This window comes from Mus pahari, chromosome 3, assembly GCF_900095145.1.
Source record: "Mus pahari chromosome 3, PAHARI_EIJ_v1.1, whole genome shotgun sequence".
Lineage (NCBI taxonomy): Eukaryota > Metazoa > Chordata > Mammalia > Rodentia > Muridae > Mus > Mus pahari.
Window position 1 is genome coordinate 128,347,858 of NC_034592.1, and position 19,731 is coordinate 128,367,588.

General features: G+C 46.6%; 1 protein-coding gene across 1 annotated transcript in view; it reads left to right on the forward strand.

Annotated features, from left to right (window-relative positions):
• Rin2 (Ras and Rab interactor 2) overlaps positions 1 to 19,731 on the forward strand; it is a 102,648-nt gene that overhangs the window by 67,847 nt on the left and 15,070 nt on the right. Inside the window, exons 7-8 of the mRNA XM_021192786.2 lie at positions 4,862 to 4,953; positions 6,421 to 7,581. Coding sequence (XP_021048445.1) covers positions 4,862 to 4,953; positions 6,421 to 7,581 — 1,253 coding nt within the window. The remainder of the gene's footprint in view (positions 1 to 4,861; positions 4,954 to 6,420; positions 7,582 to 19,731) is intronic.

Here is a 19,731-nt window from a genome sequence, read left to right on the forward strand (position 1 = left end):
TATGATGATTGCAATTCCTGTCTCTAAAAGGTTTAAAAGAAACATGCTACCCAAAGACATAGCCCCAGCAGCACCCACCCCTTCCCTCAGCCACCCCTACCCCAGGAGACCACACCCCATCTGGTCTCAAGCCACCCAGGGTAGAGCAGATGTCGGTCTGACGTGTCAGCCAGAGGTGAGGCTGGCTGTCAACTCTCCTTCCAGCTTTGCCTTCCGGTAATTGTGCTGGTGGTGGAGGTTGGGGGAGGGGGAAGAGTCTTGCACCCACAAATACTTGGCAGCCACAGAGAGGAGATCCCATCTCTGTCCTCTACACTCAGAAGCAGGCCACAGTACCTGCCAGAATAGCCAGTCGTAAAGCAGAGGAAGGCCGTTGGCAAATTACTAAGCATAGTACACACTTGAGGTGCTTACAGAAGAGTCCAGCGCCAACATTTGTAGGTAAAGGGGCCTGAGAGTCATTTCTCTTTTGCTTCCATTACTCCTCAAGTGTTCCTTACTAACATGCTTGGTCATCAGTGGTTGACAGGATCCAGTAATTTTTTTTAAAGATTTATTTATTTATTTATTTATTTAATGTATATGAGTACACTGCAGCTGCACAGATGGTTGTGAGCCATCATACAGTTGCTGGGAATTGAATTCAGGACCTCTGCTCACTCTGGTCAGCCCCACTCATTCCAGGCCTGCTCGTCCAGCCCAAAGATTTATTTATTATTATACTTAAGTGTACTGTAGCTATCTTCAGACACACCAGAAGAGGGCATCAGATCCCATTACAGATGGTTGTGAGCCACCATGTGGTGGCTGGGATTTGAACTCAGGATCTTGAGAAGAGCAGTCAGTGCTCTTAACCTCTGAGTCATCTCTCCAGCCCCTGCCAGACAGGATCCAGTCTTTCCAGAGTATTTCTGAAGTCTCCTACCTGGTTTCTAGTAGAGACTTCATCATGGTGGGTCCCCACACAGAACATGCCCAGTGTGCACGGACAGAAGAATCCACAGTGAGTGGGCACCCAGCTTGCAGTGTTGGATGAGCTCAGTGGAAAGCACAGGGGAAAAGAAGTAGTGACTGCCATCTATCAGCAGCTGGGACATTGCCAGCACAGTACAGAGAAACAACTGCCTCTCACACTCAGTCATGCCCCAGCATCAATTGTAACTCTGTTAAGAGGGTCTCAAAGGGTCTAGGCTGTGCCACATTCTGCGTGTCCAGCAAGCCCCCAGGTGATGCTGATATTGCCACTAGGCTTGGACTGTACTTCTAATATTGAAATAATAGCTTGAGTCTTGTATATTTGTGCCAGGTACAACAGGCACATTATCCCTTGCCCTCCTGGAAGCCTTGTGAATTAGAACTATGAGAATGAGGTGCTTGCTTACCATCATATAATCAGAACCCAGCAGCTCTGAGCTGCTGTAGAAATTACTGGGGTGGGGCGGTGGTAAGAATGCTGGCTGGTGTTCTAGAGGACTGGTATTTTATTTGATTCTTGGATTACAGCTGTCACTCCAGTCCCAGGGGATCCGACATACCTTTCTGGCCTCTAAGGGCAGCAGGCATACATTTGGCAAGATATACATGCAGGAAAAACACTTATACATATAAGGGAAAGAAGAAAATCTAAAAAAGAAACAATACTAGCAGATATAGAATGCTGCTGGAAAATATTAGTTTCTCTTTCTTTAGCAACAAAACATACAGAGCAAAGATAAAATAAATCTAAATTGTGCATGTACTGGAACTCTTAGGAGAAAGTTCTGTATGTAAAATGTTGATTCTATTGTGTTATGTGCAAACTTTAACATCGGGGCTACTTTGTTTTTTAAATGAGGTGGAGATAAGAAAGAAGTGTGTGTGTGGAGGGATGTCATGAGTGTGTGTCATGTGTGTGTGTTAAGATGCTGGGTACTCCAGTGTAAGGTGTCATGTACAACATCTAATTGTCTAAATAAGTCAAAACCTACAACCATCTATTAACAAATGCCAGGTATAGCTTCCTGTCCTATGTCATTAAGAAAACCCAAGCCATCAAATGATGTTTAGACTCCAGGCAGCATGCTGAGCTAGGTAAAAGCTTAAAATAAACATAGGTTGGTTTTGTTACATGGTACTTTTCTCTGCATTGTATAAAGTAGATTCGAATGGACTGAGTGAGGTTTTTACAGACACGTGTTTGAGATATGCTTTCATGTGACAAGATTCTAGTTCTCATTCGTCTCCACTTCAGGTTAGAATCAGGGTCACTGCCCCTGCCAGGACACTGAAGAACCTATTCACAATCTCAGGTCAAGTGTAAAGGCCTCATGGAAGCAGGAGTTGACCAGGGCTGGACACCCTCAGGAGAAGCAGCCTCCTGACATCGGAGGAGAGCATGGTAGAGTTTGGGTGACACCCTCGGGACACCAAGGGTGTCACCCTTGCTTTGTCATTTTCATGGACGCTGCAGCTTTGTAATTGACTGTCAACAGCTTTAAGGGTTCCAAGATTTTTTCCAGCCACCCAGATTTGATCTAGTTCATTCCACAGTGTTGCCTAATCTCACCATAAACAACAGGATGATCTGGTGTGTGATTTTCTTCAACAGAAACTTTCAAGGCATGGTTTGATGACAAAATAAGAGGCAGAAGCTTCTGTTTCTATGGCTCACTAACTCCGTGCCTGCCACAGTGACCCACTTGCTGCTGCTCTCCCTGTAGCAGACCCTCCCCATCCCAGGCCCTGTTCACCTACTATTCCCACTCCTTGGAATTGTCTCCCCTGCGTGACTTACTCACTGGATACATCTTTTCCTCTTTGTGTATGTGGCATGTATGCATTTTGCATGTGGGCAGGGTGCACATTCATATATGTGCTACTGCACGTCAGGAATCACCCTCAGTGGTACATCCACCTTACTCACTGAGGCAGGGCCTCTCAGCCAAAGCCAGAGCTCAGCAGTATGGCTATTCTCACTAGCCAGCTTGCTCTGCAAGTTCCTTACCTCTGCCTTATGAGGCTGGTATTACAGGGGTCACCTACCAGCCTGACACTTACATAGGTTTAAAGGTTCTACATTGTAGTCCTCAAGCTTGTGAGGCAAGTGCTTTACTGGTCATTTCCTGAGGCTCCCCTTCCTCCAGACTGTGTGTATGTGTGTGTAATATATATATAACATGTATATTATATGTAATCTGAATTAACTATTTAGGAATCTTGGCCTAGGTTCCAAATGCTTTCAAATATGCTTTTTTCTTTATTGGCTTAGTTTCTTTTTTTAAAGGGTGAATGGGGGGGCGGGGGGATGCTGGTGACACGGCGTGCATGTGGATGCCAGAGGACAACTCTTGGACTCGGGTCTCTCCATTCATCTTTCTGTGAATTTTTTTGGGTCAAGCTCAGGTGTCGGGGTTGGCATAGCAACCACCTTTATTCACCGGGCCATCTCACTGGCTGGCCCTCTTATATTTTTATTTTTATTTATTTTCTTTTTGAGGCAGGCTGTTGTGGAATTTGCTGTGTGGCAAATTCCAGCTGGCCTTGATCCTCCTGCTTAAACCTCCCTGTCATATACAGTGCTGCAAGTGTGTGTGCCTCCTACCACCTGGCTTCAAACAGTCTGTTTCCCTTTCACACATGTTTTCCCATGGTCTGTGGCCCTTCCCATACATTCTATGCATAGCTTACTTGTTTATATCCTGGTAGTGTTCATTGTCATGGTTCTCTATTCTGGCAGGGACACGTGTTTTCTTCCTAGCCCAGAACAATGTCTGTTTCTCCTAGCTGATAATAAACATTTGTGGAGTGAAGGAGTAAATAATTATTTTTTATAAGTCCAACAACACTACCAATAAATAAATAAATAACACCTTTTTGTTCGGGTCACCATTGTCTTTGAATATGACATTCTCCTGGACAGGGGCTTGTGCTGACACCTGTGCTAGCCCTGTGGGTTCTAAGAGCTTGGTTCTCAGCCTTGCAGATGAAAATGAGCAGCTGTTTCTTCCATCTGCCCCTCCCCTGTCTGAGAAACATACCATGGCCCATGCATTTGCTCCTGAAGACCTTATGCCCTGACCATGGCAGGACCCTGATGTCGGCTTGGTGCTTCCCTATTAGGCTTGTCGCTCTCTGGGTCCCCTCTGCATATGGCACATCAGCACATGGTGCCATCCTCTTTGATGGTTGTTGACATGAGTTACCTGAAACTTGCCTTCGAAGGTTGATCCAATGGCAAGTGACGTTGGTGACCTGGGAGCCCGACCCAAATTGCCTGAATCTAAGTATGCAATTCGTAATATGATGAGACACCACCGCCACCACCCCCAGGGACCTATGTATACATCCAAGTTAGAGTACATCAGCTGTAAGACACAGTAGAGACCTTCATTTCCAGCACACAGAGGTCGCATGAGTGATCCCTAGTTGGGATGTGGCACAATGAAACTGCATTCGAGGGGACCAGCAGATACTTACTTGCTGAGAACCTGCTGCCTGTAAGGTGATGGGGATTGATGATTGAACATTCCTGTCTAGAGAGGAAGAGTGCAACATGAAGATTGGCTTCTTGCCATGCATTACAAGAGTGATGAGATTACCAGCATAATCGTTCTGATATTGAACTCTGCACCCCTAATGCTACCCATCAGGGAGACTTGATCATTGGCACAGATTCAATCAAGCAGCCTTGTGCCTCGGCCTGTCCCACAGTTGGATAAATCCACCAAAAGAGAGAAGGCCTGGTTGCATGTGGTATGGTGTCAACTTGAGATGTTTTCGACAGTTTAAGATGAAACATTTCCAGAGTGAAAAAAATAATGTAAGAGAGAGTCACTGGCCATGTAATTACAAACCTTCTCTCTCTCCATTTTGCTTACAACAGGGATGTTCTGCCATTCACCTTGAAGCTGCCTTATGCCATTTCAACAGCCAAGACGGAGTCTCAGCTTGAAGAACTAGCCCAACTGGGACTAAGTAAGTGGGTGCCCATGCATGGCTCTGTCTTAAAATGAATCCATTGTGGCCCCATTGCTACATCAGAAACACTTGTAAGAATCCCACTTCCATAGCAAAATGCAGCTCTCAGAACCATGAGGTCACATTTTCTGGGAATCATTGTCCAATGCCCATCCAACTATCAAATACTGGAGCTAAGTGTGCCTGGGTAACCCCTAAATCTCCTCTCATCAAACTAGCAGGGCTCCCCAGAAGTAGCGAGCCCAGCAGAAGCCCATTTGAGCTGCCAGAGCCTTCTCTTTCTGTGGCATCTTTCTGAGAAAGGCAGCGCTAAGGGAAAGAGACATGCAATGTGGGGCATCTCACGTTCACTTGCATCGCTTTTATCTTCAGTGGCACAGAGCTACCTCTGCTACTCTGCTGCTGTGAGGAGGGTAAGGATGACAGGATGGTGATCTCTTAATGACACCTGTCTCTCTTCCCCCTCTTAATCAGCTCCCACCCTACTGCTGTGGGCCATGTCCCTCATTCTACCTAAGGTCCTTACTCAGGCAGGTGGGACTTACTTCTGAAGTCTGCTTCTGCCAGTCGCCCCACCCCCACAGCAAGATTCTACCACACAGTGGCTGACAATACACACAGTTCAGCTGGTTCAACTTTACCCCCAATGCTTTGGCAGAATCAGTATGAGTTTAACTGTAGTTAAATATTTTCCTCCTAGATGGAAAGAGAATTCTTTTAAGATAGGTTGACAATCAGACTACACAGTGTTTGAGTGATGTCTAGAACCTAATATGAACACACACACACACACACACACACACAAACACACACACACACACACACACACACACACTCACTCTGTATTCCCATCCTACCCGCTGTAGGGATGGGACCATTGAATGCCGTTTTCCTCTTTGTTGGATTTTAGTGCTGAATCTGTAAACCCACAAGTAGATTGTGTAATATCCCCCAGGGCCCAGCTGCTGGTCCTACCTCATAAAGGGGAACTTGGAGGCCAGATGGATTCCTTGGCTGGCCGCCGCCTCCTTGGAGGGCACCCGGGAGTAGATTGGAAAAGGTGGCATTGCTCTCTAGGCTGAGTGGGATTTTGAAAAGCAGGCTCAGTAGTTCTGTGTCCTTTACGAGCTTATCCTGGACTCATTCCAGTTTTCTTTGTCCTTCTTACCTGTGTGAAGGGCTGGGCTGGAGCTGCCTGTTGGCTCGGCCAACCTTTCTCAAAGGCTTTGAAGGTGAGAGGCCCCTGGAGTCGCCCTGTGAACCCATAGCTGCCTTCCTGCCCTTTCCAGTAAGGGAAAGGGGGGAGGGGAGGAGGATCAAAGGAAAAAAGCAGACCCCAAGTTAAGCCTCTGTTGCCCCACAGTGTGTGTGTGTGTGTGTGTGTGTGTGTGTGTGTGTGTGTGTGTAGGAATGTCCCAAGTGCACTATATTTACATTCTTGTCTTTGCTGATAATGACTTACAGATTTTTGGAGCTCCTCGGCAGACAACAAACCCCCAAACTCCCCACCTCCCCATAGGCCTCTTCCTTCAGCCGGCATCTGCCCTGCCTCCTTGCGTCAGCTCTGCCTTATAAATGGAGTGCATTCTATAAAAACCAGGACGCCTTCAGAGCTGGAGTGCAGCCAGACCAACGGAGCCTTGTGTTTTATTAATCCTCTTTTCTTGAAAGTGCACAGCCAGGACCTCAGCACAGGCCCAAAGCGGTCGAGCACAAGGACTCCCAACGCGAATGGCACCGAGAGACCTCGGTCCCCCCCACCCAGGCCCCCGCCACCCGCTATTAATAGTCTGCACACAAGCCCTGGGCTATCCAGGACTGAACCCCAGACGAGCATGCCAGAAACAGTCAACCATAGCAAACATGGGAACGTAGCTCTGCTTGGAACAAAACCAACTCCCATCCCTCCACCCCGGCTGAAGAAGCAGGCTTCTTTTTTGGAAGCGGAAAGCAGCGCCAAGACCTTGACTGCCTGCCGGCCCAGCCGGAGCTCGGAGCAGGAGCCCGAGCTGGAGCTGGAGCTAGAGATGGGCACAGCTGGGCACGCAGGTGGAGCCCCGCCTAGGGACGCCCCCGGGGATTGCACAAGGGCGCCGCCGCCCGGCTCTGAATCACAGCCACCACCGTGCCATGGAGCTAGGCAGAGGCTGAGCGACATGAGCCTTTCCACTTCCTCCTCCGACTCACTGGAGTTCGACCGGAGCATGCCTCTGTATGGGTATGAGGCCGACACCACCAGCAGCCTGGAGGACTACGAAGGGGAGAGTGACCAGGAGACCATGGCACCCCCCATCAAGTCCAAAAAGAAGAGGAACAGCTCTTTTGTGCTGCCCAAGCTTGTCAAGTCCCAGTTGCGAAAGATGAGCGGGGTGTTCAGCTCCTTCATGACCCCTGAAAAGCGGATGGTCCGCAGGATCGCGGAGCTGTCCCGGGACAAATGCACCTATTTTGGGTGCTTGGTGCAGGACTACGTGAGCTTCCTGAAGGAGAACAAGGAGTGCCATGTGTCCAGCACCGATATGCTGCAAACCATCCGGCAGTTTATGACCCAAGTCAAAAACTATTTGTCTCAGAGCTCTGAACTGGACCCCCCTATTGAGTCACTGATCCCAGAAGACCAAATTGGTAAGTGTTCTTCTGCCCACTTCAAGCATAAGATGTGCTGTAACCCTTGTCAGCGGGAGTGTCCTGTTAGTTGTCTGGGATGAAGTTTACTCTGGAGTTCCAAATGACACACTCTCCCATCTGAATTGAGTGGAAAGATCTCCCTTTTAAAGCAGATGCTGCACACCGAGCTTCAGATGTTTAGAACTGCAGAAGGATTCTACCCAGGGGTGGGATTTGTCCCGCTTTGGAAGGTCCCAGTTGCTGCCTGCGCTTGCTCTATGCGTGTGACACATCTGTTGAGCATTTTCTGGCTGTGCGTCCCTCTGTAACCTGCATGCTTATTGACAGTATTTTCACTGCCTTTCCAGAGGCTGTGGGCGCTTTTGTTTTGTAGCATATGCTAGGAGTATAAAGACTAGGGGTGAGGTGGGGGGAACACACCTGTGTCCAAGCCCCCAGCTCAGAAAGAACACAGACCAACCCTCGGGACCCTGTCCCTGTCCAGCCTCAAGTGGAACCTCCCTGTTGCCTTTCACCCTACAGAGTCTGAATTAGTAGACAGTGTAGGAAGAAACAAGAAATAGGAAAGAGAAGTTTATTTGGTGTACCTTTAAGTGACATAATTTGGAGATCACATGAAAGGCATTCTCTCCAGAGGCAAGGGGAAATGCTTTCTTTGTAACCTCACAGAAGGGCTGAATTGTTACTTTGGTAAGCAACTTGCCAAGGCAAATTTTGAATTTGGCAAGCAGTCTTTTTTTTTTTCCAGGGCGGGAGTAGCCAGGGTTTTTGTTGTTGTTGTTGCTGCTGCTGCTGTTGATGGTGGTGTTGTTTTGTTTTAATTTCAGGCCTTGACTCTTAAAAGGTTAATTTCAGAGACTTCATTCAGTGGGCAGCCACAGCCAAGAGTTTACAAACATTTCCATGGTTTAGCTCAACCCAGATTTCTTCTTTCTGATTGGGTGTGTTTGTCAAAAGTAGTAAACAGTGTGTGGTAGAGCATGTGTTTCTCTCTCTCTCTCTCTCTCTCTCTCTCTCTCTCTCTCTCTCTCTCTCNCACACACACACACACACACACACACTTTGAATTTGAGCAGCTCTTTGATTTAGTCACAAAAGACTCAAAGCCCTGTTTGTTTTCTTGTGGGATTCTGACCTAGCCCAGGGTTCTGTTTGGGCGTGGCTAAAGGAGCTCGGGTGCTCCGGAGAAAGTGGCTGAAAGGAATGTGTCTTTGTGCTACGCCTAAGAATGGAAAGCATTTCGGGAGACTTCAGCAGAATGCAGAGTGTCCACACAAGTTCCCTCTGTCCCCTGCAGCCCCAGAGTCTTCTCTCTCCTGAAGACCCCCTCCAACATCATGGTCACAGGGACCCCCTAGTAAGGAAGGAAGCCCACTTCTGTAGAGCCTCCCATATGAACGAGAAGCTTGAACAGCGCTCTCCTCCCTTTCCATACACACCTTAGTTAAAAGGCTTTCTATCTCTTGAGGGATGGAGGAAGGCAGATTGTATGCCAGCCCGCACCATCTAGTAGCCGGCAAGTTCAGAGCTTGAACTGGTATGAAGCTCTGTACTTAGTGGCCCAGACCAGCCTCGAACCACCAGTTCTTCAGCCTCAGCTCCCCCAGCCCCTGCTGTGCCAGCCCTACTGCACGTGTTTGTCCTAACGTTGGAGGAGTTGTGACTGTTTGCTGGCCCTATGCTGTGGCTAAAACATATCAAACGTTGTTGTGCTTTTCTGTTGGTTTTGCTGTTTATTTGTTGGTTGTTTGGTTGTTCGGTTTTGTTTTAAGTCAGAAGTCTAGCTGTATTGCTTAGCCTGGCTGCACAGTCTAGAGCCCAGCCACCCTGCTTAGCTAGTTTCAGGACTAGCTGGAACTGCAGAGATGGGCTGCCGTACCCAGCCTGCTTTGGGATGTTTTGTATTTTCTTAACATTTGCCTGAAGGCAGGCAGGTTTTTCCTGTTGCTTCATGAATGAAAACCATAGTGTTTTGAAAGGACATTGAAGAGCACCAGACTTTTGAAAGTAAGGAGAAGGCTAGTGTTGCAGAGGTCAGCCTGAGAACCACACCAAGGGGGAAGAAGTGATCCTGGTTATTAGAAAGCCAGTCAGTCCCCTTCTATGTGGAAGTGACTAAATTAGGACTCTGATGAGAACTTTGAGTTAACCCGACATTTCCCTATGTTGAAGGGCTGGGTGGCTTCCTGTGGCCTTGTTGATACAATAACACTTTTGAGACTCTCCGTCCAATATTGGTATATTTCTACATATATTTTTCATCGTTTGCAAGTTCCGAAAGAACAGTTTGTGTAGAGCTGTGTATGGGCCTGGACCTGTAGGGGAGTGGTATGCAGCCTAGGTCTTCTGATCTCTGGTGCTCTGGTGCGTGAGTGTGTGTGTGTGTGTGTGTGTGTGTGTGTGTGTGCTTGTTCCCACATCTCACTATCTCACTTCCTGGAAGGAATTCAGGAGTCTTCATCGTGAGCTATCTGCAGAATCTCAAGTCTCAGATTTGTTCTGAACAGGTGTCTGAGTCCGGGGAAAGCTTTTCAGGAATGTCATCTGGTTTTCTCTACTTTAAAAGAATTTCTTCCTGTCTTCCTTTCACATAACTTCTGGGGGACCAAATATAGGAGACAGGAATTCTAACTTAATCCCAGACTTACAGAACATTCACTCCGAAGCCAAGGAAGTGGGAGGAGGCATTTCATGGGTTAATCCCTGGAGAATCAGAGCTGTCATTCACAGGTGAAGTGACCTCATGAATTCTGTGCACAAGGATCTCCTTGTTGTGTGCAGACGGTGTTGATACCGACTTTCCAGGATGGTTCTTTAGGAGTTGGGGTGGGTGGGAGGAGAGGTCGTCTCAGCCTTTCTCGCTTTGTTCAAGTGCTGACCGCTCTCCATTCGAGTGCTTTCTACTCAAGTGTCAAGTATTGTTTTGTTTTGTTTCAGTGAGTGAGTCAATGTCAAAATAAAAAGCTGCCACTGTCCGTGGCCATGTCCTAAAATGGGGAGTTTTCATTCTACTGAGACTGTCCCAAAGCCCTGCCCTTTAGAGGGTCTTGAATATATATAATTACCTGGCATCAGCTTGGTGAGTCTGTTGAACAATGACATTAATGAGGGTGTGACCCTCTCTCCCTTCATTCCAAGCCCACCAATGGGCTTCCTTCTGGACAGCTGTCACTTGGGTCTCCCACCTCCCACCAGAACTTGTTCTTCCCAGAGGGAAGAACAAGCCAGTGTTTTAACAAGAACAGGACACACTTCAAGGCTTTACCCAAAGCTCTGCAGTCAGTTCTTAACTGGCAGAGGGAGTTAAACTAACTGGGATCCCATGGTATGAAGGACCACAGTGGATGAGTGTGACAATATGTTTACTGCAACAGTCATTCCTTGTTGGTATTCTTGCTTTGGTCTCTGACAGCCAATGAGAGAGAGAATCCATATAATCTTGTTTGTTTGTTTTTTTAATCTATTTGCCAAACTTACAGCAATATTGGACGCTTTAATTTTAGTAGAGTGGTTTTTTCCCTTTTGACTTGATATCAGCCTTGGGGACTCTTCCTGTCTTTAAGTTTCATTTCAAGAAAAGCAAAATTTGTCTAACTTTGAAAATGTCAGTAGCCCTCAGAGTTTCTATTTCATAGAAAATGTTCACCACAGATGACTAATTCTGACAAAACATCCAACTCTCCACATTCCTAACAATTAGCAGTGAAAAATGAGACAACATCATGTTTTCTTTAATTGCTATAAACTAAAACATGCTTTTTTTCAAAGAGTATTTCAATTCTTTGAAGAAGCATCCTTAAACTCAATTCCCACATTTGTCACAGAGCACATCGATTTGTGTATTCAAGAGGGGTTTTGGTTTTTGATCTTTGTTGGTGGTGGTTGGTTTCCCCGGAGAGATGGTGCTGAAATGTGTTTGAAAGGCACAAAATGAAGACCCAGTAAAAAGGGAACATTGAGAGCCTGGTGCAGGGACACTCGCCTACAGTCCCAGCTATAGGAGGCTGAAGCAGGAGGATTACTTTTAGCCCCAGGTCAGATGCTGATCTGGGCAACCTAGTGAGAAACCCCACCTCTAAAAAGGGGGAGGTCACATGTCATTTTTCCAAGTTAAGCAACCACTGCTACTTTGGTTCAGATCTGGCAAAGGTTTTTGGTTTGGTTTTGTATCATTTGGGGTTGTTGTTTGTTGTTTTGAGTGAAGCCATTGTGTTTTGTTTTGTTTTTAATGTGTTTGTTTTGTTTCATATAGGGGTTCCATTTATGTTTTGGCTCTTTACGGGGGGGGGGGGAGTCTCCATTGGCTTGGAATTTGTAATGTAGACCAGGCTGGAACTCATTATGTACAGTCTGAAGCTCACTAGGTAGACCAGGCTAGAACTCACTGTGTAGACCAGGCTGGCTTCAAACTTGTGGCTTTCACCTCAGCCTCTGTTTCTGCCTCTCAGGTCCTGCAGATTCGGTGCTATTTTAAATGCCTAAGTCAGGCTCAAGTTTCAATGTCTAATGTAATTATCGTAAATTCACAATATGATTTAAGACCTTAAATTATTTGCTTCTTAAAAAGCCAGTCTGAGTCATGTGGCCAGAGGGATACTAGTGCCAAACTGAGATTAAAATCTTATATCTTCTGACTATTAATCTAGTACTTGTGACTCTGTCACCTGAAAGGATCAGGTGTCTTAGAGTTAAGAATTAGTACAGTAATGGGAGAAAGAATGTCCACTTCTAGAATTTGAAAAAAAAAATGCCTATATTATTTTTTTTAACTTTTTTTTTAAGATTTATTTGTTTATTATATGTAAGTACACTGTAGCTGTCTTCAGACACTCCAGAAGAGGGAGTCAGATCTTGTTAAGGATGGTTGTGAGCCACCATGTGGTTGCTGGGATTTGAACTCTGCACCTTTGGAAGAGCAGTCGGGTGCTCTTACCCACTGAGCCATCTCACCAGCCCCGCCTATATTATTATTGAAGATTAGTTTAAGTGCTAAATAATTTTATACCCGCCTCAGTACAGAGGATTGAATTTAGAGTCTGGCACACAGTAGGCAAGCATAAGCCCTCATTTTTCTTTTTATTTTGAGACAGGGACTTAAGAAGTTGCCTGGGCTGGTCTTGAATTTACTCTGCAGCCCAGAATGGCCCTGACTCGTGATCCTCTTGTCTCAGCCTCCCAAGTAGCTGGGATTACAGGCATGTACCACCAAGTCCAGCTTCATTCTTACTTTAGAATATTAAAATTTGGTCTGTTGTGCTATAGCAGCCACAAGAAGGCTCGCCACCCCATAGCTGAGAGGTCTGTGAGCATAAGTCAACCACTCCATCCATGATATTCCACCCAAGGAACCTCCAACTCTGCCATTCCCAAAGCCCTGCTCAGAGGTTCAAAGTGTGGATCACATTACAGAGCAAGACGTGTCCATGCTAGACGGTTTGCTGGGCTAGACAGGTTTGCCTCTTGGGCAATAAACCCCAGGGAAAAGAGGAGTTTGTACCAGAACTGAAGGGTGTGAGTCAGGGGCCCTAAGTTGCCACACTGATTGACTAGAAGAATTACAGTTTGCTTTCCCACTACACTACTCACAAAGAGAATAATTCCAATTGGCCGTGTCAGCAAAGTGGGCGGTGCACAGGCTGAGGCTTCAGTGGTCTGCAGGACTGACCTCAAGCCCAGCTTCACAAGCTCAGCGTCTGAGCAGGGGACAGGCGCACTTCCCCTTCTTCCCTGCCTTGGTTTTTTTCTGATCTTTTACTGGAAGGCACTGAAATCAGCCCTAGAGATTCCTTATGTGAGATGCTACCTGGATCAAGCCCAGATGCTTTCATGGTGGCCTTCACTGAAACTTACCAAATGGGCAAAACTTAAAAGTGAGAGGCTCGGCAAAGTGACTAATTGCATGCTCTACTCCTTTAGTGAACTCAAGTTCAGAACTCTTCTTGGGTGGTTTACCACCTCCTGTAAGGGATCTGATGCCCTCTGCTGGCCTTCTGAAGAACCTGCACTCATGTGCATATACCCATACACAGATACACATGCATACATGTAATTAAAAAAAAAATGTAAGTGAATCACAGTGCCAGTACTTGCCATTGTCTATTGATACCTTCTTGGCTGGGCTGGGATAAAGCATTATGGTTGAGGAGTCGAAGTGCGTGTGGATGATGTGCCTATGCCAAGCATATGTTCCAAGACACTCCAGCAGAGCTGTAGGGGAGACAGTCCCACACCTGGCAATGATGCCATCACCAGTAGGTATTGATGATATTCAGGAGTAAGGAGACACATCATTATGTCGGTACCCAAAGGAAGGATTTTCTGTTTAATGCTTGGATATATGTCACCCGGAAGATCTGGGCTGAGTCAGTTCCAGGGACGTCCCCGTAGGTGAGATCTTCAGAAGAGTTCCTGTCAAGGAGAAAAAACCTAACTTTCCCAGTGTCTTGGCAACAGCCACAGATGACACTGGGGGCTGAGGCTGCTGCAGGGGAGGCAATGAGAGAGGTGGACGAATGGAAAGCGTCATTGGAATCCAAGCTGCGAAAAACTAGAGCAGACCCAGGAGGAACTGGTGAGAAGGTCCAGAAGCACAGAGAGAGGTCCTGTCCAGTCCTAGAGTAGACAGAATGGAGTAGGCACAGCGATGTAATCTGGGCTTCTCCAGTCACCCTGCCCAAACCTGCACTAGTGATGGGTTGACCCCACCCTTTGACCTACACTCAGCGGAAGGCTTGGGTATGCCCCTAGCCCCTGCACTGTGCCCTCATCCGAAATAAGGCTGGGTTCACTTCCCCTGCTGGGATGGTTACATGACCACCCACGATATCTAACTCTCTCTGCTTTCCACGCTGTTAGATGGGAACAAGATAAGGCTGTGATAAAACTCTAGAAGAACCGAAGCACAGGGAAGCTAGAAAGCCTCAGACCCTCAGTTTTTAGCAGAGGGGAGGAGCTAACAGGGATGAGTTCCTGAGCAAGGGAAGGCGGTGACCAGGAAAGCACAGAGTTCTTAATCTAACCACAATTAATATTAAAGTGCAAAACAACACACACACACACACACACACACACCCCGACCTGAATCCATAGACCTGGAGTCTCTTCAGAAGCATCACCTATTCCAAGGGAAGCGTGAATTTATTAGCATCCTTAGTAGGTATCCGATGCACAGTGGGTACTCATGGCGTGGGACCTCACCAAGCCCTCTCAGCAGTTCTGTTGGGAAGCTGGGGAAGCCTGATAGCAGATGAGAGAACTGAGCCAGGGAAAGCCATTCTCCCTCAAGGTCACACGTTTAAAGAGTGGACATGTGTACTTTATGCCTAAGTCAGGCAGCCTCCGCAAACAGCCCTCTGCTTTCCTCGGCTACACACTCTGCTGAGAGAGACCTCTCTGCTGAAAGGCGGGAGTGCGGGCAGTGTCACTGGAATAGCTGAGGCCGGACCCCTGGGTTGGGAGTCTCTGCTTGGTGGCTGGTCACCTGCATGTGTGTTCTGGTCACAGCACCTGCTTGCTGCCCTTTCTTGCCATATAACAAGGTGTGGTGTACGTTGCTTTGCCCTGACTCTTGACAGTCACTGCCCATGTGATATCCAGTGGCCAGAACCCCAAGATATCTCTCATCCCACTACAGTGGTTTTCCAGGTCGGTGGGGAAGGCTGAGAAATGAATGCCCACTCTACCCTCTAGGCGCAGCGGCTAGGAGCACTCCCAGAGCACCTCAGCACAGTATCTTAGAATCCCCAGCTAGGCCAAGCTCCAGCTGCCCTCAGTTGTTACAGAGCCTCCTATTGGTTGTTCTCCTTCCCTTTCTGGGATCATCTCCTATGCTGGCCAACCACACTCAAACCCTTCCTTGTGTAAGGTTCACCTTCTGGGAGACCCAAGCTAAGCCAGCCAGGGATTCTGTGCCCATTTTAGTCAGGGCTTTTGAAAGCCACACAAATGCTCAAACCGCAATAGTCTTCACCCAGGCTCCAGTTCTCACTCTAACAGTCCCACCAAAGCAATGTGTGTGAGTGCATGAGAAAAGGACATCTCAATTCACTGCCAACTTCTTGCACAGTGGAAGGCCCACGATGCATCTGTCCAGATCCTGGGAAAGGAGTGACGTACTTTAGGCCTCATCTCCCCCTTCCTTGGATAGTCATCTAGCTTCTAAACTTCAGACCCCACCTGAGAATGACCTAGTTCCTGCTTGACAGGGCTAACAACAAGAGTTCACAAGTAATCCTAAAACAGGAACTACACAGACAAGTGCCGATTGTGTTAGAACTGTAAATGTTTAAATTCAACAACTCAGTTTTCCTACAAGAGCACCTCATATTGCTATCAAGTGTTAGTTTCTAATTCTGACCCTTTCATACTTCTTGAATAACCAGAATTCTAGGGTGAGAGTCAACCAAGAAGCTGTATGAGCTAATCTCCTATTATCTTTGTCAAGTAGCTTTCTTGGTATTTCTTTTACTGAGTAAAGGTCTTTACGTGTTATAGCCTAAGCCTGCTTCTGCTTCCGTTCTCTCTGCTTCCTGGTCTTCCCAGATAATAAGCAAGTAGACACTGAGCTCCCACTGACAGAACCACCTCATTCACCGCCATCGACTGTGTACCCTCAAACTGCAGACCAAAGTAAACCCTCCCTCCTGAAGACTTTTTTCTGTCAGGTATTCTGTTACTGTGGCCAGAAAAGTAACTCAGACAAGGACACCCAACCCATGTTATTTATTTAAACTCTGGTTACTGTTAGAATCCCTTCAAGGTTATCAATCGCCATTTTGTATCATGTAAATAGTCTCCAGCTCAGTCAGGCTGTATGACATTGCGTAAACCATTCTGGACATTCTGAAGAGAGTCTGGATGGTAATGGTAAAAATGTGAAGTCAGTTGGTCATGGCCACTTAAGAAGGTGGAGCTGTCCTGGCGGCTGGGTGTAATGACCTCCCGTGCTTCTTCTACGACGGGCTTCATTGGATTTCACCCTTTTCTCTGGGGTTCTCACGGCTGCCTGGCCAGCAGTGGGCAAGCAGAAAGCTCGCAAGCAATGCCAGTGTTTCATAGGGGCAGACGGCGTTTCTTCTGCTGTCTCCCCTCTGACTATATCCTGTAGCTCAGACAGACGGAAAGGGGGAAGACTCTTTCTCCCCTCTTATTGCTTGTTTTGAAACACAGTCTTATGGAGCCCAGGTTGCCCATTAGATTGCTACATAGCTGAGGTTGGCCTTGAACTTCTGACCCCTGCTGCCTTCTCCCAAGTGTTCTGTCTCCCTTTCTCTCTTCCTTCCTTTCTTCCTATCTTTCTTTTTTCTCTTTTTTAAAGATTTATTTATTTATTTATGTATTATGTCTATGAGTACACTGTAGCTGTCTTCAGACACACCAGAAGAGGGCATCAGATCCCATTACAGATGGTTGTGAGTCACCATGTGGTAGCTGGGAATTGAACTCAGGACCTCTGGAAGAGCAGTCAGTGCTCTTAACCAGAGCCATCTCTCTAACGCCTGTCTCTGTTTCTTCATAGGAGAGTGAATCAGTTGTTGCCTAAAGGCCAACACATTGAATATTTCTTATCAATTACTGCATTAATTAGCAATGAGGCAAGGAGAACCAACATAGTCTTTGCTGCCTCCCACTTAGGGATTGTCTATGGGACCAATTGATAGGACCCCTGTTTTCATAAACCTTGTTTCCAGTGTGGGTCATTCAGAGGCTACAGCTAATATATGGTTTCTAAGGTCCAAAATATTACAGTTCAAACAGTTCTTTGGTTCATTCTTTCTTTTCAACAGGATTTCTCTAGCCCTGGCTATCATGGAACTCTCTATGTAGACCAGATTGGCTTCAAAGTCACAGAGAGTAGCCAGTCTTTGCTTCCTAAGTGCTGGGATTGTAAAGGCATGTACCACCAAGCTCAGTTGTTCTAGTGTTTTCTTATTACCAGAAAAGTATGGGGGAAAAAAGGAGGGAGGGATGGAGAGAGAGAGAGAGAGAGAGAGAGAGAGAGAGAGAGNNNNGAGAGAGAGAGAGAGAGAGAGAGAGAGAGAGAGAGAGAGGAGAGAGAGAGAGAGTTGTACTCTTCTGTTACACATGCTTTCTGTTGATGGAGTGCAGCTGCAGTCAACTTACCATCAACCATTGAGAACCCTTGAAGCAGGTGTTCCGGATTGCAATCCTGACTCCCTCTCTTGCTGGAGACACGATTTCTTCCTCTGTGAAGTGATTATATAGTCCTCGTACAGGGTATGTTTGAGGATTTGAGGAGTCTGTGAAGAAAAAGTGTCTAGAATAGTGTTGCTCTTCTTTAGTAGGAAAGATGTGAGATCCTCATGTTGGACTTAAAGCACACAGAGATGCTGGAGAACAGTAGAAAGGAACAAGTTGGTAATCTACCAGAGCTGTGAGCCCTGCCGCTGGTTTTGGTTTGGTTTTTTGTCTGGGCTAGGCCTCATTCGGAGAGGTCCAGTTTCTTATGTTCCTCAAATAATTTTGCTCTCTTGCTTAAGAGCAGAAGCCCTGGTTTCTTGCTGGAGAGAAGCAGTGGGGTCACTCGGTGGGGTCAATGGTCATTCCTTTCGTTTCAAGCCCTCCCCACACTCATCCACAAATCAAGGGTTTGGTAAGGGTGGGCAGGCAGTAAGATCACAGCCCTGCAAAGAAAGCAAAGAGACCAGTCTTAGTTGTAAAGTGTGATCTTTAAAAAGATCAAACAAACAAACAAACAAAAAACATTAGAGAAATGCCTAATAGTGTCAGTGACCATCACGTATGTCTGAAGTCACCGTGTTTGGCAAAAGAGTTTGTCCACAGGGTTGCCAAATATGAGGAGATGGAAAGTCCCAAGTCTCAAACCCCCCCTCCCCGCCTTCTTGAGGATAGAAAGGGTGTGGGCGCTTATGGATAAAGTGCTCTACTGTGTGGAGAGAGGTGTTCACAGACAAGGAAAATGAAGCCGTTGGCCACCTACACAGAAAACAGCAGCTCTTTTGGGAGTGGAGTGTTTGACCCTTTGTAGAAAATGGTCACCCATCAAACACCTGGCATGACCAGGCAGTGAGTCACTGGTTTCAACTGGCTTGAGCTAGACACATTTCAGAGAAATTCCTAGACAAATTCGGATTCCTGAAAACAAGGTAAATAAATAGTTGCACCATAGTGACCACATTTCAGTCGTATTATCCATGGTGATGCTAGTAGAGTCTTATTTCTCTACTGCATCGCTGAGTGACTTTTTAAATATATTACTATTATTAATTCTTTAAGAATTTCCTTCAAGTCAAGATCTACCCTTTCTTCCCTACCCACCACCTCTACTCTGTTTCTCCTCCTCCTCTTTCTCGTTCTTCTTCTCTTTTTTTGAAGAAGACACTATCTCTAGGTAGATGTCCCGGTCCTCTAGCTCTTATAAGCTTTTCACCCCTTGAGTGACTTCTAAAATCAGTGAAGAGTCAGCCAACCATAGAAGCTAAAGGGAGGAAGATTGCTATGAGTTTGAAGCTAGCTTGGTCTACACAGTAACAACTCCCAGGACAGCCTGGGCTACTAGCTAAGAATCAAGTGAAATCAAAGGGTGGATTCAGGCTTCCCATCCATTTCAGCACCAGGAATTATTTTTTTACTTTTGGGTTTTAAGGAAGTGGGCTACTCCTAATAGATTCCCCCAGCCCTACTACACCCAGCCCAGCACTGGGCCCTGGCCACTTCGATAAATGGAAGGGGGAGCCTGATCAGTTTGCAGGGAATGAACCTTCCATTGTCCTCACCCTCCAAGACCAGCCCAGAGCCATTTGGAAATAACTTGTGTAACACTCAGGTACCAAGGTGACCAAGCTCGTTCTGAAGTTACACATTGCTCTGAGAGTCCCAGGTAAAAACTCCATGCTGTTCTTCAGTGTCTTCTGTCCACATGTGCATTTGCATGCATAAAGTGCACTGTTTTTTAAATTTATTTATTTATTGTAAGTACGCTGTAGCTGTCTTCAGATGCACCAGAAGAGGGCGTTAGATCTCATTACAGATGGTTGTAAGCCACCATGTGGTTGCTGGGATTTGAACTCTGGACCTTTGGAAGAGCAGTCAGTGCTCTGAGCCATCTCTCCAGCCCCAAAGTGCACTAGTCTTTTTTTTTTTTTTTTTTTGGTTTTTTTGGTTTTT